General features: G+C 49.1%; 1 protein-coding gene across 1 annotated transcript in view; it reads left to right on the forward strand.

Annotated features, from left to right (window-relative positions):
• The window catches only part of FRG1 (FSHD region gene 1), a 173,599-nt gene extending 164,230 nt beyond the window's left edge, over positions 1-9,369 (forward strand). The window contains exon 10 of the mRNA XM_078678936.1: positions 9,226-9,369. Coding sequence (XP_078535062.1) covers positions 9,226-9,262 — 37 coding nt within the window. The 3' untranslated portion in view covers positions 9,263-9,369. The remainder of the gene's footprint in view (positions 1-9,225) is intronic.
• Positions 9,370-24,479: the final 15,110 nt, after the last annotated feature.

The following is a 24,479-nucleotide window of genomic DNA, read 5'->3' on the forward strand; positions in this document are numbered from 1 at the left end:
AACAAAATTCTTTTTTGATGCATGTGGCCCCTAATTCCCGCCTGCCTGTACAGTTCATCTTGTTACCTTTTATTTCTCTCTCATTTTCAGCTGTGTCAAACATTTAAGTTTGGCACTTAGGGCCTGGTGTAGAGTTCAGAGAACAGGTAACTGCATCACAAACGTGACCGCTATCTCGTCACCCGTATTGCAAGCACCTTTAAATATAATGCACTTGTAATACAGCAGATGATATATCAGTCATGTTGGTGATGGAGTAACCATTCTGCCAAACTCTAAATCAGGTCCTTAATTGTTTGCAATCTCGGCAGTGCGTGTTATTCCCACGCCTTCGCTTTTCTAAAACCATGTTTGTGTAATTTCATGCTTAGACCTTTGCTGCCTTTTGATATATAATTTAAAATACTCATTTAAATAGTTGCTTTGCAATCTATTTAGCATACTATTTATCTGTCTACTAACTTTTTTCCCTCTAAAAGTATTTTGATTTCATAAGTAAAATACAAAGATTCTCTTCCAGGGGATCCTCATCTAAGTCATAAGCACTGAATATTCCCGCCCATGTGAGGGACCCCGGAATCAATATAAACATATATATGTAAAAACACATATATCTCGCTCCACATATATGTACGTACATATATTATTTTTCTCACATCAATGCAACCCTCAAAAACTGAGGCTAAACAATGTAAACACATGTACATGTACTGCAATTAGTAAGGAAGCAAAAAACACATTAGGTCAAATATACCTTAAACTTTGTGTTTTAATGAGTAAAACCACTCATAAATCCTGAAAATTGCTAATAAATAGACATTGTTAGCCCTCAGGCTGCATTGTAAAACAATAGCATAGAAAATGAAACCATTTTCAATAAAAACTGGCACCGTGCCTTTAAGGCAGCCATGACCCCAGGCTTCCTATCATGCCTCAGGGTTGACAGTTAGGCAGTTGTTCTTTCCGGCTCCTTCAGTCAGGACCCTGGTGAAACAGCTCCCTTTCTTTTTGACTTTCTGTCAAAAAATATACCAGTTTATCTACATTTTTTTATTTCACTCGACGTCTTTTGGACTTAGGGTGTTACTGCTATCTTTTTTAGGCTTAAAAAAGGTAATTTTTTTGTCAAAATGCCTTCCCTCTTTGACAAATGCCCTTCATGTGGAAGGAAAATGGCCAAGACTGACACTCATCCAGTGTGTATCCTATGCCTACCAGACTCTCATTCTTCAAAATCCTGTGAACACTGCCAGGTTTTATCGACCAGAACTCTCTAAGACAGAGAGAGAATTAGTGTTTATGGACTTTCTGAGAGAGGAAGATATCCCAAGAAGCAGAAAAGTCGCAGGACGCGGTCGACGTCGAGAGGAATCCCGACTTGTTCGCCTTCGGCGTCGGGATCGGCGTCGAAGAAGTAGTCGGCGGCGACGAAGAAGACGTCTTCAGCGTCGAAAAGCAAGGTACCTCCGCTACAGACAGCGTTGAGGGGTCGGTCACCGTTGAAGCAGAGGAGCTCGACGGCGGACCAACCGGCTTCGAAGCAGCATCTGCATGCTTTGACGTCGAGGCATTCTCCGTCGACGCCTGGACACCGGCGTTCGGCGTAGAGACAACCTCCGTCGACGACTAGTCAAAGGCGTTCGACCTCGAGGCAGCCTCCGTCGCAATCAGCCCAGCAGCATTCGACGTCGAGGCATCCTCTGTCGTCGCCAGATCTTCGGCGTTCGACGTCGAAGCAGCCTCCGTCGTCATCTGGCAGACAACCTTCAACGTCGAGACGTTCTCCGTCGAGAGACAGTTACCGGCACTCGAGGTTGAGGGAACATTCGACGTCAGAGCAGCGGCACTCGACGTCGGAGCATCCTCCGCCGTCACACAGGAGATCGGCGTCGAGGAGATCACGGTCGACGTCGAGAGGGCATTCATCTACTCGGCGTTCGGCGTCGAAGCAGCCACCGTCGACCGGTCAGCAGAGATCCAGGGAATGGGGTGACTCGAATTCAGGGAATGTCTCCCCTACAAGAACACAGGGAAGATCACCCTTGAGGGAGAGTCAATCATTGGACCAGCCTCAGGCCATGATGTCTCAGCAGGGTTCACCAAGATCAGCATCGGCTGCGGAGGTGGAACAATCCCCGATACAGGATCCTCCCAGCAAAAGTAGAAGGGTCTCGGATGCGAGAGGTCGGTCGAGGTCTTGCTCTAGACGGTCTCTGGTGAGCCTGTCCTCATCCTCCTCGGCATCTCGCAGTGACAGATCTTCGGATGGGGAAGTCAGCTCCTCGGACAGGGAGAGGTCCAAGTCTCCTGCAAGGTCGCAGCAGGAACAAGCGGATCAACCTCCTCCGACACATTCGCCAGTGAGAGATCGCACCCTGAAGTCTCCTTCTGTTCGTCTTTCCCCAAGGTGGTACAGACCTCTTCACCACTGGGCCAAGGACAAGGAGACGGCGGACCGTTTGAGGGCTTATCGAGAACAAGCCTCCCGCCACAAAGAGCGGTCTCGCTCTAGAGTGCGCTCAAGTAAGAGAAGATCTAGCCACAGGGAGCGGTCTCGTTCTAGAGTGCGCTCAAGTAGGAGAAGATCTAGGTCCAGGAGCGGAAGGCGGACTCATAGATCTTCAAGTTCTTCGAGGTCACCCTCTCACAGGGATTACTCTCCGACTCTAACAGACAGCCCACAATCGAGAATATCTCCAACTGAGGATATTTTCTCGTTCCAAGACCTCTTGGGCAGGGGACCCCTGAAGCTGGGAGTTCCTATGACAGCTCCGCAGGTCAAGACGACGATCATCTTTGAAACCCTGCAGCACAGATCGGCAGCCAAACCATGGATCCGGTGAATGAGGTCTTCCTGACTCCGGCTACGGTGAAGTCAGTTCCAGCAAGGATTCTTAAGAAATATCGCTCTCCGGAAGAGGATCCCCTGTTCCTCAAGTCCGACCCGCCACCAGATTCAGTTATCATTGCGGCGGCTAAAAAATCCAATGCGGTGGCCTCCTCACCCACGGTACTACCGGATAAGGACAGCAAGTTACAAGACTCATGGGGGAGAAGAGTGTGTAACACCTCAGCCTCTTTCCTCAAGGTCGCCAATGCGGAAGCTCTGCTGGGCAGATACGATAGATCTCTGTGGGACTCGCTTCAGAGGTTTTCTGCAAAACTTCCTCAGGAAAATAGAAAGGACTTTGAGGAGATTCTGATGGAGGGCAGTCAGGTCTCCAATCAGATTATAGGGGTGGCGACAGATGGAGCTACTCTGGCTGTGCATGTATATGCGCATGGAATCACAGCGAGGAGATACTCATGGTTGCGCCTAACAGCATTAAAACCTGAGGCTCAAGCCAGAATCCTAAACCTTCCTTTTTCAGGCACATCTCTCTTTGGGGCGAGTGCTGATGAAGAGATGCAACGGATGAAAACGGAATTAGACACCCTTAAAGCCGTGGGGCTTGAAAAGAAAAAGGAATTCCGGAAGAAGTTCCGTTCTGACAACAAGGGCTCTCCGAAGCAGAGGGTTCAAACCCCTCACTGGCAGAAGGGCCAGAACCAGCAAGGCCAACAAAAATCGCAATATAGAGGCAAGCGCAATTCCAAAGGAAGTGGGAATCAGCGCCAAGGCAACAACTTCAATAAGCCTCAGCAGAAACAATGAGTCTTCACTTCCTCCAGTGCCGTTGTCCACTCCAGTGGGGGGGAAGCATTGCACATCACCGGACAGAGTGGCAGGCCATTACAAAAGATCAATGGGTGTTGTCTACGCTGCAGAATGGGTACTGTCTTCGTTTTCATCGTCTACCTCCATCCGTTCCTCCGATGCCAACGTCGAGCCACCAGCTACAACTGCTAAAGAAAGACGTAGCCACACTCCTCGAAAAATCAGCCATCGAGAGGGTGCCGGTGGCTCAAAGGGGCAAAGGAGTCTATTCAAGGTATTTTCTGGTCCGAAAAAAGGGCCAGGAGGCGGAGTACAGGCCCATTCTGGACCTGAGAACACTCAATCTACATGTCAGAAAAGAAAAGTTTTGCATGTTAGCGCTTCATCAAATATATCTACATCTCAGGAAGGGGGATTGGATGTGTTCGCTGGACCTTCAAGATGCATACTTTCATGTCCCGATATGGCTCGATCACAGGAGATTCCTTCGGTACCGGGTGGGGACCTCCCACTACCAGTTCAAAGTCCTACCGTTTGGGTTGAAGTCGGCCCCCAGGGTGTTCAAGAAGTGTGTCGCAGTGGTGGCGGCAGCTCTACGCCACAGGGGGGTCTTCATATACCCATACCTAGACGATTGGCTGTTGAGAGGTCCTTCCCCAGACAACGTAAGGAACCAATTCCAGACCTGCATAGAGCTCTGTCAGCGGCTAGGCCTACATGTCCACTACAGCAAGTCTGTCTCCCAACCCACTCAGAAGATTCACTTCCTAGGAGCTCTGCTAGACTCCGAAGTAGGAAAAGTGTTTCCTTCGGAGGAGAGACGGTTTTCTTTAATGCTCAAACGCCAGCAAGTTCTTCGCAGCAGGACTCAGAAAGTGCAAAAAATAGCCTCCCTCTTAGGGTCGATGGCCTCATGCATCTTCTTAGTACCGAATGCCAGACTTCGGATGCGTCCTCTTCAGCAGGATCTGGAGGACAAATGGGACCAGCAATCAGCTCGCTGGAACGATCAGATCACTTTGTCAGAGGTTGCTCGAGCTTCCATCCCGTGGTGGACAAAGAAGCAGAACATGCAGGTGGGAGTTCTCTTCTATCAACCTCCTCCTGCACAAACGATAATCACAGACGCGTCTTTACAAGGCTGGGGAGCGCACATGGGGCCTCTCCAAGTGCAGGGTCTATGGTCTTCCAAAGAAAGCACCTACCACATCAACTTGCTGGAATTGAGAGCAGTCCACCTGGCCCTCAAAGCGTTCCTTCCCTCGCTTCAGGAGGCAGCGGTTCTAGTACAAACAGACAACACCACCACGATGTACTACTTGAACAAGCAGGGAGGAACACGCTCAAGGACTCTATCACTAGAAGCTCAGCGCATCTGGCATTGGCTTCTGGCTCGCAAGTTGTCTGTTCAAGCAGTCCACCTCCCAGGAGAGCAGAATGTGAGGGCGTACGCTCTAAGTCGACACTTCGAAGACAGAGAGGACTGGGTTCTCAACGACGAAGTGCTGGAAGGTATTTTCCAGTCTTGGGGTCGTCCTTCCTTAGACCTTTTCGCGGACGACGTAAACAGCAAATGCCCAAGCTTCGCCTCGAGGTTCTACCGACCAGGAACGAGAGGGAATGCTCTTTTGATCGACTGGTCAGGGGAATTTGTGTATGCCTTTCCACCCCTTCCGCTGATCCCGAAGGTGGTGAGCAAGCTGAACCAATCGTGCACAACAATGATCCTGATTGCCCCCGACTGGCCGAGATAATGGTGGTACACGGACCTGGTACACGGACCTGCTTCACCTGTCAGTATCTCCTCACAAGAGGCTTCCATGCAGGCCAGACCGGTTATCGAAGATGAACGGGAGGATTCATCATCCCAACCATCCGTCACTGAGCTTGGCAGCATGGCTTCTGAGGTCATTCAGTACGGCCATCTAGGACTGCCACAAGACTGCATGTCCATTCTGAGAGAAGCAAGACGTCCTTCCACAAGACACTCTTACGCATGCAAGTGGAAGCGGTTCTATATGTGGTGCATGCAGACTGGTCATAATCCGGTGAAGGGTCAGGAAGAAGCGGTTCTTCCCTACTTGTTGTACCTGGCTAAAGCAGGGTTGAAGTTTAATTCCATTAAGGTGCATTTAGCTGCTATAACAGCTTATAGGCGATCACCTTCACAAACCTCTTTTTTCCAGTTGCCAGCGGTAAAGGATTTCCTGCAGGGTCTGAAAAAGGTGTACCCTCCAGTACGTCCTCTTTCTCCTCCCTGGGAGCTGTACCTAGTACTATCAAAGTTGATGGGCCCTCCTTTTGAGCCCATTCATAAAGCTACTTTACAGCATATTTCCTGTAAAGCGGCTTTTTTTTGTAGCGATTACGTCAGCCCGTAGGGTGAGCGAAATTCAAGCTCTCTGTACCAAGGAACCATATACAGTGTTTCATTTGAATAGAGTGGTGCTGAGAACGCACCCTTCGTTCCTGCCGAAAGTGGTATTAGATTTTCATGTTAATCAATCGATTTCTCTGCCCACTTTCTTTCCCAATCCCTCTACTCCAGCTGAGAGGGCTTTACACTCTTTGGACCTGAAAAGGGTTTTAAAATTCTATCTAGACCGGTCCAAGTCTATTCTGATCAGTTATTTATTAACTATGGATCGATCAGAACTGGCCATGCAGCGTCGAAACGTTCCATTTCCAGATGGATCGTTTCGTGTATCAAACTTGCTTACCAATTTGCACAAAAACCTCTGGGGGTTACCCCTAAAGCGCATTCCACTAGAGGTAGAGCTGCAATGGCGGCTTTCCTGCATAATGTGCCCATGTCTGAGATTTGCAAAGCGGCGACCTGGAGGTCTGTCCATACATTTACCAGACATTACTGTCTAGATTCTGACACGAAAGCAGATACCCAGGTGGGTCAGGCCTCCCTGAGGAATCTGTTTAGCAGCTGAGTTATTGGCTGTTATGATATGGTTGGGTCATGTACTTCTCATTTACCTGCAGGTGGTTGATGGGCTTGCTATTCTATTCAGTGCTTATGACTATTGATCAGGATCCCCTGGAAGAGAAGGATAAGTTACTTACCTATAATCCTAGTTCTCTTCCAGGGGTATCCTCATCAAAGTCATAAGCAACCCACCCGCCTCCCCAGGTAAATGAGATTTGGTACTATTACAATCCTATGGTTGAGCCCTGTCTTCAGGGTTATGCAAAGAACAACTGACCTAACTGTCAACCCTGAGGCATGATGGGAAGCCTGGGGTCATGGCTGCCTTAAAGGCACGGTGCCAGTTTTTGTTGAAAATTGTTTCATTTTCTATGCTATTGTTTTACAATGCAGCCTGAGGGCTAACAATGTCTATTTATTAGCAATTTTCAGGATTTATGAGTGGTTTTACTCATTAAAACACAAAGTTTAAGGTATATTTGACCTAATGTGTTTTTTGCTTCATTACTAATTGCAGTACATGTACATGTGTTTACATTGTTTAGCCTCAGTTTTTGGGGCTGCATTGATGTGAGAAAAATAATATATGTACGTACATATATGTGGAGCGAGATATATGTGTTTTTACATATATATTTTTATATTGTTTCCGGGGTCCCGCACATGGGCGGGAATATTCAGTGCTTATGACTTTGATGAGGATACCCCTGGAAGAGAACTAGGATTAAAGGTAAGTAACTTATCCTTCAAAGTGTTCACATGCTTTTCAGTGCAGGGTAAGTTAAACTCACACAATAGTTGAGCGTAAAACAGTAATCTTACAAAGTTTTCCTCCCGTTGTACCCTTATTTTCATCCAGTGTTGAACTTGACAAGGTCCTCCATCACGAAGATACTCACTACCTTGTCAGACACTTTGGTAGTGTCTGGCTGAAGGATGAATCTGTGTACCCTTCTTTTGCAAGCCAAATGTCTCAGGCTAATGGTTTTGTGGCCATTATTTGCTCCCTTCCACAAACATTTTGTTTGTGGAACTGATAGGAATTTTGGACGTTTTCCCACATCATAGGCATGTGGCCTGGTGTTGAAGACTTTCCTGAAGGTATAGAGACTTCCGGAACATCATAGAAGGAGTTACTAAACAGTTTCCAAAAGTTGGGATTGGGTCTGGTGCCTAGGCTGCTTTCAAAAGATGCAATCTTGATTGCTATGTTTTGGCGGTTTCCCTTTTGGACCATATGACCATTAAGTTTGATGCTACTGCAGCACCGTGAAATAGTAGTATTTGACCAGTATATACCATCCTCTTTTCACTGCATAATAGTTTTTACCTTCAGAACAGTCTCCAGCTATAACATTTTAGCAGCATGAAGCACTAAGTGTTCACCAACTGTGCTCCCATTACTCGCCAGCCACAAAGGGTGCCTAAGATCTATCCCTCCATGTTTTTTGATGAGGGTGAACCAGCAACATGCATCTAACTACCACCAGTTTACTTTAGAGTGTGCTTAGGTGAGAGTGTTGCATATCCCATTTACATTTATTATGAATTCCCATTGTTTAGTGTGGGACATTTGAAAAAATACCTCCTGATACTTACATTAGAATTTTATGTTATTTTAGAACATTGGAATGTTGGGAGCTCCATTGAAAACAATGGAGTGCTCCGGGCTTATAATGGCTGGTATAAGCCTGGAGCGCCAACATTCCAATGTTTTTGTTCACAGCTCTGGATGTGAACAAAGGCTTCAAGGAGCCTGAGGGGATTCCAATCCCCTCACGCTCCCATAAGACTTTGTTCTTTTTTGTTAGAACATTCTGCCCTCTAGTGGCAGAATGTTCTAATTGCCTTATAGCCCTTCGTACCTGTTCTATACCGGCTATTAAAGTCCCTCGCCTTCGGCTCGGGCATTTAACGCTGGAGAGGGCCTTTAGTAGCCGGTATAGCCCTCTACAGCGGGCTAGATGGCTATATTAATCATTACATTAATTTTGTTTTAACAGATTTTGCTTAGAAAATGTAACTAATATATTTTCCTCACTACATATGCATCACATGCACAATTTGGAATTTTCTATGAGGGCGGCATAATTGTGTCTGCCACTTTACCAAGGGTAAACCAGGAATCCCTCACCTAATCTAAATAATATTGTTTTACCTTTATGTGAACTTATCCACCACTCCTATCAAAACTTTCATAGCTTAATAAACGTGTTCCTTACAAACCAACTGGGAGCAATGTTGACTTTTTTCATGGTGAGCTTTGTGAGCCCAAGATGACAAGTTGCTGTGATTTATACTTACTGGTATTATTGTTCTTATTATTATGATACTTTCTCTATAAACACGCAGACGTGAAGTGTGTATTATGGGTGAGAGGCAGAGAAAAGAAGTAATTCACAATTTTGTGATTCTTGACAAAAAGTAGGAATACATTCACATGTCTTGAAAATCTTAAATACATCTGATACAGACTTAGATATTAATGTGGACTCACAAGGAAATCCAGTCTTGCTCTGTATGTAATCTTAAACTTTAGTTGAAAGGTGCAGATTAAGTTCTTGTTAAAATGAAGATTGCATGTAGTCTCAAATTTTTCTGATAAACATATTTATTATTTTTTCTACAGGCGAGCTAAACTGAAAGCAGATAGATATTGCAAATGAAAAGAGAAGATCCATCTTGTCATGAACTTTCAAACTGAAACTGTAAATAGTACGCATTAAGCCATATACTTTTTTTCTTTTAATAAATGTTTTTCTTTCTGCCTGGATTCTTTGAGTGTGTCTTCCAGATGGGCAGCCTCTTCTGAGCTTTGAAGTGAAGAGGGAGAGAGTTACTTAAAATTAACCAGAAAAGTAAATGTGCATGTATGAGCCCTGCCATCTTTTTTTTAGTGGTTGTGCCCGTCCCAATCATTGTTTACCATTCCCTTGGCCAACAAAAAACCTGCTATCCAGAGGAAACAATTATAATTGTACACGAGCTTCAAGGATAGGTTCACTGACACAAATTCCATCCTGGAAGTTACAACTACAGACATACTAGATCCATTGTATAAGGAAACTACAAAGAGAACTGTGATTGATTGCTTCAGAAACAATGGGCGTTCTGTACAGAACGTGAAGACTTTATAGTAGACCTTTAAAGTAGTGTTTAAAGGCATACGTATTGAAACAAGATGTGGGGCTAGGATGTTATTAAACAGTATTTGTCCAATTTGGAGAGTGTTTTAGGAAATATAGAGATGGGTGTAACGTGTGATAGTATCAAGAAAGCCGATCAGTTAAGCAAAAAAGTGTAATAGGCTTCCACTGTAGAGAGATTGTTGTGTGGATTTTTGTGAGTACACAACTAGAATGGCACTGTGTTGGTGTGCCTGAATTAAACAGTTAATGATAAATCACCTGTGACCTCCCTAGAAGATCATTAAGGGGTTCTCAAATACACACCTCCAGACATAAACCCCTTAGGTGCTGATGTAAGTTTCAGCCACCCACCTCCCTCTTGCTGTGCCTTGTATTTGATGCTTGAGCCAGTTTGCGCTTAAGCATAAATATCTTTTACACATGTTGTGGCTTTAACACCTTTCAGTGCTTGTAGATTCCCCTCAAGGTAACCAAGAATATAGTGAAAATGTTATTTGTTTTTGTTCGTTTTTTGGAAAAATGGGGACGATGTACTATCAAGAAAGTATGTGTTTTTTTAATCCTAAGAATGAGATTAACAAAAGGTTTGCAGTGCTAAGATCACCCTCTACTCCGCTTTCAGGAATATGCAGAGTGAAAAACAATATAGCATGGATTTCCAATTTTAGAAGTGATTGTTAATTATTCCTATTTTTCTAGTGTCTGCCTATTTGCAGTTTGTAGAAGAAGCGGGTGTAAAACTCATTGATGAATCCAAAAAGCTATACATTTCTTAAAGGTAGACAGAATTTGTGTAGATCGGTGAACAACCTTTACAACGAAACTATTACAACGCACTACCATTACAACGCGGTCATTACAACGCAAACCATTACAACGCATTGCGCTGAGGGGCGCTCTAGGATAGGGAATAAGTTTAATTTTCTATCCAACACCTTCCATAGTGTCCTAGGGGACTGGAGTTGGAATAGAAAATTATACTTACCACTATCCAGCACCTCTAAGCGCTATGCGTTGTAAAGGTTTGCGATGTAAAAACCGCGTTGTAAAGGCAGGCGTTGTAATAGCCTGCGTTGTAACGTCATACATCCGTGTAGATCGCTCATGGTCTTTCCAAAGATACTGCTGGATGCTAAGATGGGTCTGCCTGACCCATTTTTTAATGTGAAGAAAAACCTCCATGGTGTTAAGCAGACTTGGGGATAAATATATAAATTTGCCAACTAGGTCGGCAGAAAGAATGTTGAGGCTTCAGGAGCAGGGGTTATGTCCTGATGCCAGGCTAAGCCGGTTCAATACCCACTTAAAAAAAAAATATGTCCTTCAATAAGACAGCCCTGGTGTCTAGTTTGCTTTCGCTCTATCCCCCCCTCCCCTTGAAGGACTGATTGGATGGTGAAAACTGTTAATGCTTTAGGGTTGGGAGCTATGGCTTGATGCCTCAACAGGCCAGCGCCACTTTTTTTTTTTTTTTTATGAATAAATACAGCCCTGGTTTCTGTTGGGTTTTCAGCTGCCCCCTCCCCAGGAGTACAGATTGGGGACAAATACCCCAGTCTGCCACCTGTAGGAAGAAAGACTGTTTGTACTTTAGGGATGGAAGTACATTACGATGCCTGGACAAGCTGGTCTTTCCCCACCCATTATATGTTAAAACAAGCATGTGCAATGCAATAGGTCTAGCATTTGTGAGAGTTGGAGCTATTGTCGTAAATGGCAATGTGCTTTTTTTATGCAGTTTGGTGTGGAGTGGATGTGTGTGGGTTGGATTGCAATTGTTAGTTGTGGAATTCTGTGTGGTGTAACAATCCCAATGAAAGCAAAACAAGCCAGACCAGAGGTGTGGGGCGAAGCGATCAGCTACATGGAAAGTGGTGGGTGAGAGAGGAAAGCAGCAACTCATGTAAAAAAATTGCACTTTAATTAAATAGCACTTGAATTAAGGCGCACGTGAATGGACAACAATTACATGTAATGAATCTGTGCCTGCTCCCTGAGCCAGAGAAAGGGATGGAAGTGACACATGGGATCTGGTGGGCATTTAGGATGTAATAAAGCAGAATGACAAAGATTCCAACAAAGGGCTAAGCAATGGCCAGGTTGCCATCCCTATATTATCGACAATATAGGTGAGCCCTCATCTTCTGATAAGTTAGTAATTCATATAGGCCACACTCCCAAAGCTGCCGACTTTGGAACTGAGAATCAGATTGATTTACAGCATCTGTTGACTATCTGTGATTGTGGGCAAATCAGTTAATCTCCCAGGACTCACTCAGATCATTATCCTGTTTACGGTGATAAAACCAGTACAGTTGGGAGTAGTAATATTAACATGTGCTATTAAATGCGCAGAGTACCGAAATAACTTTTAGTGAGCCTCTATTTACAAGGAGGAAAAATATCTCTGAGCTTCAACAAGTATTTTGCTGTAAATGTGTGCTCTAAGCAAACACGTTTAAAGCTAAAGCATCCCTGCTAATCTACCTTTCCCTATATAAAAGTGAAGGATTAGCTCATTATTTCGTCCGGCAGCATGGCAGCAGCATGGCGCCAAGTGCCGGTATATTTTAAATGGGAAAGGTGGTGCTCTGGTTTGGTATGTTGCCCTGTGTAATGTAAAAAAATGGGGTTGGATTGGAATTGTTAGTTGAATTGTGTGTGGTGGAATTTTGTGGTATGGATTGGATGTGTGGAGTGGAATTATGTGGCATATGTGCAGTGGAATTATGTGGACAGTAATTATGTGGTATTGAGTACTGGAATTATGTGGAGTGGGATTGTCTGTTATGGTGTGTAATAATGTGGAATGGTATGTTGTGTTGTGGTACGTAGTGGACTTTAATTATGTGGTGTGCTGTTGAATTTTGTGGCATGATGTTGAAATCTGTTGTGTGGATTGGATGTATGCAGTGTGTTGTGTAATTGTGATGAGTTTAATTATGTGGTTTGTTATCAAATGTTATGTAATGTAATGGAAATGTGTAGAGTTGAATTGTGTGGCGTTGGGTGAAATTATGCTGATTAGAATTATATTGCATGGTGAGGAGTGTATTTGTTTGGATTGTATTACCAATTTTAGAAATGATGAAAATATAATTCCAAAAAAATGTGGCCTTCACACAAAATTAAAACTCGTTGCTTTGACAAAAAAAATTCAGAAATGCACAACGGTCTCTTTAATTTTAGACCTAAGCAAGGAGGAGCTGCAAACAAAACATACATGTTCAACATGAGCAGGGAAAAAAGAAAAGAGTTCCAAGACCAAACACTTTAACACGCTAGTGGAAACTTACCAGAAATGTGAAATGTAGTGGCTTTAAGGGTATGAAATTAGCACATTTTTGAAAGATTGTAGAAGTAAGTCAGCAAGAGGAACCAACAGTGGGGGAAGAAAGAAAGAAATGAAGGAAGAGGGGAAGAAAGAAAGAACGGATCAAACTGAACAGCAAGGTAATGAAAGAGGTAGACTCCGGCAGAGATGGTGGTGGGAAAGGTACAGAGGAAGGAGGAGAACCAGCATGTAGAGAACAAGGGGAAAGGTAATCTTATTTTCAGAGGTGTTATGAAGAGCTGTTAAATAAATGCTCTGCTTGTTATAAAAGGTGTGGTCTGCATTTTGTTCATGAGCGTGTGCTACAACACTACAGCTAAAACATAACTAACGCTGCAATTCGCGTGCACACATAGCATTACAAGACACCACAACACAGTATTGCACTCAGATTATGCAGACCCAGCGTTTGTATAGTAGCCAGAGTACACACACTGCAACAGCAACCACGATTGACTCCTTCCCCACATCAGCCATGGTTACTACCATTAGCAGGGGAACTTTCCTGCTGACAACCAAAGGCACAGCTAGCACATAAGACAGGGCAAAATCAACACAATAACGGGCACATGTTAATAAAATACTGTGCACTCGAGCGCACTATAGTTTATAAGGCTCTAGATTGCATTTGTCTGCATCGCTCACACTGTCATTCCAGAGGGCAAAACTGTGTGTCCCCTACTCACTGGCAGCATAGGGTGCTGATGAATGAGGGTTGTGGCTCACTGGTTAGAGGCGGCAGACCCTAGAGCAGAAGTCGGCCAGGGACCAGGGTTCAATTCCCGACGCGGCAGGGTCGTGGACCTTGGTCAGCGGACTCGATAATTCTCGATTCGTGCTTACTCTAATCAGGGGTTCCACTCGGCAACTCTGGGCATTAGCTTGCCTAATCTCCACAACGGCCCCACCAATTCCAGGGATGCCTGGCTCCACCTTGGGGACTCCCAGCAAGGGACCATCCCACAGGGAAAGCCAGGACGGGTTCCCCAGAGTTATACAGCGCCAGGAGACCTATGGTCGGGTAGCAGTGCGCTTTACAAGCTCAAAAACATTTACATTTACAGGGTTACTGCTTCGCAGCAGGCTCCTGAACCCAACCCTTTACAACTACTGCACCGGTGACCTGCTCCAACCCCCATTTTATCTTCTGGGGCTGCAGGATTGACAGTGGTAGGAAACACCCGTTTGGAACTCCCTGAGGGGTACTCGGGCGAGGCCAGGACAGAATGGAAAGGGAAGAGGTGGGAGGAACATTTTGCGGATACAAAATGCAGGTACTTGTTTCCCGCAGGAAAGACAACGGGTTCATGCAGATGTTTCGTCAAACTTCATTGGTAAATAAAATAAAGATCGTTTGCGAGCTTTGAAAGCTGCCAGCGTAATGAAAATGCATGGTGTAGGAATGCATTTATGCACAAGAGATCTTTCAGTGGTTGTTTACTGCAAACGTTACTCTTTTTGCGGTTTGGATGTAACATCTGCTTTTAAGCTTAGGCAGTCGAACTAATGTGTAAGACGCTTGATCACCTTTCGCTTCCATCAGGATGAATTGGTGAGAGGGCCTGCTATTAATTTTTATTGGTGCTGTTGTGATTGAGGCAGCACAGGTGCTGCCTGTGTAATCATTAAGTAAAACTAAAGCCCTGCGCGGCTGTAGTGGAGACGGTGCTGTGCTGGGGCAAGAATTATATAGCGGAGCAAGGCAGTGAAAGTAACTAGTTAAAAATGAAAGTGATGTCAGCCAGCCGCGCTCTCAGTGCAGTCGCCTATGACGGAGAGTGATCTGTTAAGTATGTTAAGTCGCGTTGGGAGGCAAGTTAATAAAACAAGTACAGACTGAAAGAGACCAGCACTTAAAGTGCCACAAAATCAACCTGAATGAATGAGCCCCCGCCCTCGCCCCCTCATCACTGACAGGCCTTCCGGGAGGTGACAAACAATGCTCTGTACCGGTGCCAATGTGCAACGTAACAGTCCATGCTCAAAAGGTCATTTGTTTCTTTCAAAGTGTAAAAGAATACGCACCTGTTGCTGGACAGCCTCCTCCAGCCGTGCTCAACCAAAATGCAGAAGCCCAAGCTAGGCACGTACAGCACCCGCTCTGCGACGACGAAACCAGCAGGGAACAAGCCCGCGAGTGGTGCGCTCGCCACTGCGAGCCATGGCCTATTGGAGTCTATTACGCGCACCAAGCACGTAATACACCAATAGGCCTTGGGAGGAGCAATGCGCCCGCCTCGGGCCAATTGCGTGCAGTCTTTTAGAACAAGGCTGGGACAGGTTCGCTGTTAGCGTAGTGTTGTTGCCACATATAAGAAAAGAGTAGGAACAAGTGGTTTACAAATAATGTGTAGAGTTTCCCCAAAGTACTAACTAGCGATCAGGGGTCATTAGAAAGCACAAACCACAGCAGTGGTGCGCATTTGATTTTGAGGAGTGTTTGAAACATTACTGAGAAATTATAGCAGAGGCATAAATTATATGACTGCATTAAAAGTGAAATGAGGATACCATAAATACTGAAGTTCATTAATTCCTCAGCACTATAAAGCAAGTGCTGGACTTAATGAGTCTTTAGTGATGGAATACACTTGGGGATGATACTTGTGTGTTATGAACTCTAAAGTTTATCTTCCCACGTGCGGCCATCTTCTGCGCACACTGGATGTTTTCCAGAGTCCTCACCGGTTGCCCCCACGGCCTGCCATGCCCCCACCACCATGGAACCCACGGCCTGCCCTGCCCCCGTGGTCTGAGTCGTTGTCAGCTGATGGGCCTCTTCTGACCCCTGAAGCCGCTTCCACTACCCCATTATCAGCTCTTCACGCCGCACCCTCTGGCTGTGCGGGGACAAAAGGGGCTGGAAGAGCCCCCCGCCACTTACCCTGATAGCGGGGCACTTACTGGGCAATAGTTTCTGCGTCCCCGCGAAGGAGATGGAGGGGGGTTGATGTTTCACCCGGATTTACAGAAACCAGGATTTAATGGAATGGCAGATAAGCTAGTGCAGCCTGCCCATTTCCGGTCCAATGGGACATAATGGCGCATATAGAACCCAAGCTTTGGCACATTTTTATATAACGCAAACTCGACCCGAAGGTATTGGACAGCTTTATATGAGCACCGGGTTCATTAAACATGGACACATTCATTTTTGTTACGCAGGAGGAGATTAAGTGATATGCCCAGAATCACAAGATGTTGAGCCAACAAGACTCGAGCCTGGTTTCCCGGCTCTAAAGGGTGCTGCTCTGGCCACTATGCCGCACCCACCTGTCACTAGGCCTACCTCACAGGCCATCTCGATATGGGAAGCGACACATTTTTTACGTTTGCATCGTGCCCTACTTGCTACGAAAACGAGGCCTCCCTGCCCATGAGAATGTGTAATAAGTTACAGGTGAAGTATAGAAATACGAGCCCTTCCATGAGCATAGCATAATGAATGGGTGAACCGAAGTGAGCACAGCTGCAGTTTTTTTGGTTGTTGCTGTTCATATAGCAGGGTACACGGTAATACCCTAAATCACATTTACTCCAATGCAGTTTAAATGCTGGGGTCCGGCGGGCGGCTGTTCAGTTGTTATTTGAGCATTTTTATAACGTTGGTGTTATTCTGCCGCTGGCAATAAACGAGTAGATATGCTGTGGGACATCGCTGGTGGTAACAGAATACGTATGATAACACGAGTATAATAAAAATAAATACATTGCTTGTTCGTGAGTGAATGCATTAAAAGTCCTGCCATCGGGGGCGTGGCTAGACTGGCGATGTGAGCAGACGCGCTCTCGCGGAGCTCCTGCCGCCGCTGGCCTTTTCATATGCCTTCAAGGCGGATCTAGGGGCGACCGGGCCCCCCCTGCGACGCCCCTGTATGCTGGCTGGCTGAGGCGGCGTTTTTGGGACCATCGGCGGTGCAGCAGTGACCGGGGAGACCCTGTGGGGCGAGTGACCGGCTTGGCGCGAATGCAGCCTACCTGTCCGCCATCTTGGGCTGCTGCGGAGGCGGCTTGCTGCCGAGCCTGGGGACACATCGGGTGCGCCTACGGACTCCTGCCGACCCCTTCTCTGCACACACGGCGAGGTGAGGCTGCTGGACGCTGTCTCTGCGGACCTGCGAGAGGGAGGGCACTCTGGCTACACTCCTCGGTAGCTCCGTACGCCTGGCGCATTCGGCATCCGCCTTCTCAAGGCATCGGAGCGGAGGCACGAGACCCGCAGTCCGGACCTGCATTTGGGAGCTCCCGTCCCCCGCTGCGCTCCGGTGTTGAGGAGTTGCGCCACGGCTGGGGTCTGGACGGCGCTCAGGAACAGGCAGTGCCCCCGGGGCACTTCTCGAAGCGGACGGCGCCCGCCATTTTCTGAATCCGCATAGTGGTACACCGGTTCTACGGCGGCCCAGCTGGTTTGCGCGGCGGGGAGCGGTGAAGGTGAGCTGCTGCTCTTAGCGCTGCCCGGGGACGATCTTCCCCCCTGCTGGCCCTGCTGCCTCTCGAGGGACCAGGACATCGGCGACCTCCCCCTCCGTTTCCACCGGCGAGGGACTGGTAGAGGTAGTGCACGGGGCCCTGTCAGTGTGGGGTGCCTGTTGCTCTGCCGGAGTGGTGCACTGAGGACTTGGGCTACTCCCTCAGCGCGGACCCCGGACTGTGGGGCTGGAGTGGAGGCCTCATTCTAAAACAGTGTGATTGGCTATAGGGTGCTGTTGCCAGGTGGGTCCTGCGGAGGGTGCGCTGGGCCTCGCCGTTGCAGGAGTCGAGTGAACGGGGTCTTGAACCCGCGGATATCTGAGGTGTGGGCTACCCTCGGAGCTTCACGACTGAGTTTGGCCCCCCCTCCTGGCCTTGCTCCCACAAGCTACTTCAGACGGGAACCTCAACCCACAGTGACGCTCTGCGGCCTGAGACGACCTCCCCTGGCCTGCGTGGACGATGACGCGCACGAACAGGGGCACTAGGGCAGATCAGACGACGGCCCCCAAAGATAATCCTGTGACAGCCATGTGGGGCAAGACGGGGGCGCCGGCAGCTGGAGAGGGCCCATCCAGGGGAACGGTGGACTCCCCACCAGTTACGCAGGCGTTCATGGCCACCTTTATGTCTGAACTCAAGGCAGAGATTGGCTCCCTGAGAACGGAGGTACAATTGTGCGTCACAGAACTCAAGCGGGAGGTCACGGAGCTGGGAGATCGAGTGGATAGCCTGGAAAGGACTATGGACACACGCACGGAGGACCAGGAACAGTTGTGGCAACGCCTGTCAGCCCTGGAAGAGCAGAACATTGAACTCCAGATCAAGCAGGAAGATTTGGAGAACTGGGGCCGGCGCAACAACCTCCGTATTCGCGGCGTGCCACTCGGAGCGGAAGGGAAGGACGTGATGGAATATGTGGCGCAGCTACTTTGCGGGGTGACGAGGACGTGTCGCCCCCCACTCTTGACCGTGCACATCGGGTGGCGGCCCCTGCTGGGAGGTCGGGCCTCCTCCCGGATATTCTCACGAGGGTTTGTGGAGAAAGAAGAGATCTGGAAATGCGCCAGGGACAAGCCGGACTTGCAATACCAGGGACATAAGATCCAAATTTTTCAGGACCTGGCGCCCAATACCCTGAAGCGGCGACGTGCTTTCCGCCCGGTGACGGAGAAGCTGCGAAACATGAACATTCCGTACCAATGGGGCCATCCATTCGCACTTATCTTCCAGTGAGAGGGGAGACGCAAAGCTCTGCGATCGTATGATGAGGCGGCGAGACTTCTCAAACTCTCGGGCTCTCCTCCAGAGAGTCCTTCTAAGCACTCATCCCGCAAGAGAACGCCGTCTGGGCCGGATTGGACCACGGTGCCGCGGAGACGACGCACACCACCTGCTGATGTGCCTACGAACAGCCAAGCTAGGCAGGAAGTTATAGCCCACATTAGAGCTTTGGAGGAAGCAGAAACTGACCCTGAGGAGCGCTCCCCCAAGGAGCGTCCCCCTGCGCCGTGATGATGGCGAGACACTTACTGCACTCCGCTCGAGGTACTGTTGTCCTATGCTCCACCAGCGGGCCGGGGGTTGTCAGTTGGGGGGAGGGCCCGGGTGGGCTCCTGATCCCTCAATGCTGGGCCTAGGAGGGTGGGGGCTCCATACCTCCTAGTACTTTATGTCAGCCATGTCCCTCTGGAGCTGCCCCCTGGGGAGTGACATCCCGATGGACATTCGAACCCGAGGGTGTAGGATGCCCTATTCTGGGGACAGCGAACTCTGGCCCTGTTGGCCACACCTTCCTGGTTCATACTTCCAGCCTCAACGGCTGTGGACTGTTTGGTTTTTGTGTTCGACTCTCTTTCTTCCCCTCTTTCTCTCTTTTCTTCCTTCTCTTCTCTTCTCTTCTCTTCTATATGGGACCTGGGAGGGTGGGCGTAGGGACGGGTGAGGTCGGGGAGGGTGGGATCCTTGCCGGGGGTGTATGGGTGGTATGTGATGTGTTGAGGTTGGTGATGCTTGCGTATCCTAGTGCTCCTTGCCATGGCGAGTAAGGTGGATAGACCCCTTAAGATCTTGTCCCTTAACGTTAAGGGCCTTAATTCGCCCAACAAGCGCAGGCAGATATGGCATTATATCTTGCGGCATGACCCAGATATCGTTTTCTTGCAAGAGACCCATCTTCTTCAGGCAGATACTGGGCGCATGGCGCACCCCAGATACCCTCTCCAATATTGGGCGGCGGCAACCACGAAAACAGCAGGGGTGGCGATTCTGTGCTTCTGTAGTAGGGGATCTCTGTGTATAGTCATAATCTAGTGAATAGTCCCGCCCATGTGCGTGGACCCCGGAGCAATCAAAAATAATCTCTTATAGTGTCAAAAAATGCAGAAATGCATAGACACTTAAGAGAGAATTTAAAGACAGATAATGCAGCCTAAAAAGGCTAGACTGTCCAGTACTTCAACTAGAAATTCCACCATAAAATCCACAAAACAGCAAAGCCTGTACAGATTTCCCTTGCTTTACCAGCAAAATCCCTCAGGAATGATAGAGAGAAGAACCTGGACAGACAAGCCCCATAGGCTGCCATTATGTGGCTCAAAACAGGATACTGTGCCTTTAAGAGAATCTTCCAGAACCTTCTCCCAGTATCCCAGAATGCATAGCAGGTCCAACTGACTTCAGTTCTTTTTTCCGGCTCCTGCAAGCAGGACCCTGGAGCATTGAGCTCTCCCTTTTTAGGGCTGTTAGGTGTTTTTTCATTGAAATTTCGTTTTTGAGTACTTTTAAAGTACTTTGTGACTTTTCTTCTTGGTGTTTGCACTCTTTTTTTGTCGAATATGCCTTCTTTATTCAACAAATGCCCTGAGTGCTCCAGGAAGATGGCTAAGTCAGACCCTCATGAGGTGTGTATCCTCTGCCTGCCCTCTTCCCATGTTCCAGAGAAGTGTGAGATCTGTAAAGGCTTCTCTGGCAGGACCCTGAAAGACAGGAGGAAGATCAGACTTCAGGGCCTCGAGGAAAGGAGGCTGAAGGCTCAAGGTGGGTCTGCTGGGGCTTCATCTGCTCATGCTGAGGCCTCTGGGGGGCTCCCCAGGGGCAGGAAGTCCAGCAAATGTCCTATTTCTCCGTCTGGATCGGTGGCTCCGACCACGACGTCGAGAGGAAGGTCCACGGCCAGTTCCCAGTCTCCACAGGGCTCTGGGTCGAGAAAACGTCGCCCGTTGACGTCGAGGAGCTTACACCGGCCGCCGTCGAACCCAGTGACGGTTTCTTCGTCGTCGACGTCGAGTGGACGGCATCGACGGACCAGGCGTCGGTGCTCGCCGTCGAGGCGACACCGCCGTTCGCCGTCAAGGACATCATCGTCGTCGAGGGGATCCTCGTCGTCAAGGCCGCCGTCGAAGCGGAAGAGATCGCCGTCGAGGCAGAAAGGGTCTCCGGCGAAGAAGAAGACGACGTCGAGGCGATCGAGGTCGCCGTCGAGGCAGTCGAAGAGGTCGAGGCGGTCGACGCCGAGGCACAAGCGATCGTCGTCGAGGTTTCGAGGATCGTCTATCTGGTCAGGATCGACGTCGAGGCATAGAAGCCGGACGACGCCGAAGGGCCGCTCGACGTCGAGGGGACCACGTTCGACGTCTGAACACCGGTCTTCGACGTCAGGGGGTCGTAAGGACAGGCCGAAGACTGTAGGGGGCTCCCCTCAGTCAGGACGGGATGGTGGCTCGCCGGGAACGGCGTACTCAGAGGTGTATACCCCTAAGAAGACTATTACACCTCCTCCTCCTTTGCCTAGGGGCCCTCCTCCGAGGGCTCCGACTCCTCCTCCATTGCCTCCTCTGCCTGCTCGTCCTTCCGGACCGCAGGCCCCGGTACCGGGTGTTCCTCCTCCGGTTCCACCGAGATCGGTGTCGATGCCCAGACTTCCGACACCTCCGAAGTAGACTCCTAAGTCGAAGGTTCCTCCTAAGCCCAAGACGTCCGAGCCGGGGAAGCCGGCGGAGCGTCCCAGACCCAGGAGATCGAGGTCTCGCTCAGGGAGGAGAGATAGATCTAGGAGTGGACACGGATCCTCCTCGAGATCCAGACATCGCCATAGGAGACATAGGTCCAGGTCTCGTTCGGCCTCTGGGACCCGTTCGTATTCACCTACATTGTCGGATTCACCGGAGACGAGGGTGTCTCCGATAGATGACATTGGCATGTTCCAGGAGGTTCTCCTGAGAGGGGCTGCGAAGTTGGGGATCAAGGTGACGGCCCCTACGCCCACGACTTCTGTGATCTTCGAGACTTTGCACACGAAGCACCTGTCTCATCCCCTACTGCCTTTGGTGCCAGGATTGGTCGAGCCTGCTGAACAGCTCTTCCTTACGCCGGCGGTGGTGAGAGCCGCTCCCTACAGGCTTGTCAAGAAGTACCGGGCTCCAGAGTCGGACCCGGCCTTCTTACGGAAGGACCCAGTACCTGATTCGGTGATTGTGACGGCGGCTCGGAAACTGCATGCTACCTCCCCGTCCTCCACTGTGCCTCCGGATAAGGAGAGCCGCTGGATTGACTCGGCTGGACGGAAGGCGTGTGGGACGTCTTCCACGACGATGAAGGCCTCCAGCGACTCGGCGTTGTTGGGGCGGTATGACCGTGCACTGTGGGACTCCAGGGAACAGTTTGCGGATCTTGTCCCGCGTGACAGGAGAGAGGACTTCATGGCGATCGTCCAAGAAGGGATGCTGGTTTCGAACCAGGCCATCAGCGCCGCGGCGGATATCTCCCTGTTGGCCGCGCATGGATACTGCCATGGTATCAATCAGAGACGCCATGCTTGGCTCCGGCTGACGTCGCTCAAGCCTGAAGCGCAACAACGAGTGGCAAATCTGCCGTTTTCCGGCGATACCCTCTTCGGGGAACACGCAGATGACGAAATGGCCAGAATGAAGGTCGAGGCTGAAACCCTGACGGCTGTGGGCTTGGAGAAGCCCAAAGAGAAGAAACCCTACCGCCAGTTCCAACGACGGTTCGGGTCACAGGGTAGAGGAAGGGGACAGTCTTCTGGGCAACAGCAGCAGCAACAACAGCAGCAGTACAGAAGGCCCTTCCAGAAATGTCAGAGGGGTAGAGGTGGACAGCAGTCCTCTACCGCGAACAAGGGCCCGGCTGGGTCTCGACCCTGAGTGGTTACTTCCCCTTCGTCCGTTACCCGCTCCGGTGGGGGGAAGCGTTCAATTTTTTCTGGCAGAGTGGAGAAAAATTACTCAGGACAAGTGGTTGCTGAATATTGTTTGCAATGGATACAGTCTTCGGTTCACCAGCCCTCCTCCATCGATTCCCCCGGTCAGCTCGCAGTATCAGCTGCGCGAGCTCCAGGCGGAGGCCGATATCCTGTTAAGGAAAAGGGCGATAGAGGACGTACCTCTGTCTCAAAGAGGAAGAGGCCTGTACTCCCGGTTCTTTCTGGTCCGCAAGAAGGACAAGAACGAGTTCAGGCCCATTCTGGACTTGCGACAGGCAAACAAGTGGATTCGCAGAGAAAAGTTTCGCATGCTGTTGTTGCATCAGATCTACCCTCAGTTGCAACGAGGAGATTGGATGTGTGCCATAGACCTACAGGATGCATACTTCCAAGTACCCATTGCATGCAAGCACAGGAAGTTTCTGCGATTTCAAGTCGGCACCAATCACTATCAGTACACGGTACTTCCATTCGGGCTGAAGTCTGCGCCCAGGACATTCTCGAAGTGCATGGCAGTGGTAGCGGCACACCTGAGGAAGAACAAGGTGTTTGTCTACCCGTACCGGGACGATTGGTTGATCAAGGCCTCCTCCTTCTCGGAAGCTCAAGCACACTTCCAGAAGACGTGCGTTCTATTGAACAAGCTGGGGTTGCACATCAACATGTCCAAGTCTGTCCCGACTCCGGTCCAGTGCATCCAGTACTTGGGAGCCTCCATCGATACGCTGTCAGCAAGCGGGTCTCCTTCGGAGGAGGACGATTATCACTCCTTCGGAAGGCTCAGGCTCTTATGGCCGCTCCATCTCCAACAGTGAGGACGGTGTCGTCTCTACTGGGATCGATGGCCTCTTGTATCTTCCTGACGCCGCATGCACGGCTGCACATGAGACCGCTGCAAGAGTGCTTAGAAGATCAATGGGACCAGAGGAGAGGATCTTGGGACGACAAGATACGACTGTCTCTACATGCTCTTCAGTCTCTGAAGTGGTGGTGTTCAGCGGAGAATCTCCTCAGAGGGGTTCCCTTCCACAACGACATTCCCACTCAGACTATCGTGACGGATGCTTCTCTCCAGGGTTGGGGAGCGCACTCCGGAGACCTACAGATTCAAGGGACGTGGTCCCCGACGGAGTCCACGTACCACATCAATTTCCTGGAACTCAGAGCTGTTCACTTGGCACTGAAGGCCTTTCATCCGTCCTTTCAGACCAACTCTCTGCTTGTTCAGACGGACAACACGACAACGATGTATTACCTCAACAAGCAGGGGGGCTCGAGATCACGCACTCTGTCACAGGAGGCGCAGGCGATCTGGCACTGGCTTCTGGCTCGAGGACTGTTGATAACGGCCACGCATCTGCCAGGTGTGCAGAATGTTCAGGCAGACGAACTGAGCAGACTGATTCAGGAAAACCACGAATGGGTCATAAACGACGAAGTACTAGGAGAAGTCTTCGCAAGGTGGGGAACGCCAGACGTAGATCTGTTCGCCACCGCCGAAAACAGCACATGCCGAGACTTCGCCTCCAGGTACTACCAGCAGGGGACGCTGGGGAACGCGTTATGGATCAACTGCAAGATGGCCGCCCGGTAGGAGCCCCTGCCCGGAGCTCCCAGTGCTCGGGATCCCTATCTTGGATTTATCCCCAAAAGCACCCATCTCTGCTCACACAATAAAACACGAGTAACTGGATTATGATACAGAG

The sequence above is a fragment of the Lissotriton helveticus genome, chromosome 2_2, assembly GCF_964261635.1.
Source record: "Lissotriton helveticus chromosome 2_2, aLisHel1.1, whole genome shotgun sequence".
Taxonomy (NCBI): Eukaryota; Metazoa; Chordata; class Amphibia; order Caudata; family Salamandridae; genus Lissotriton; species Lissotriton helveticus.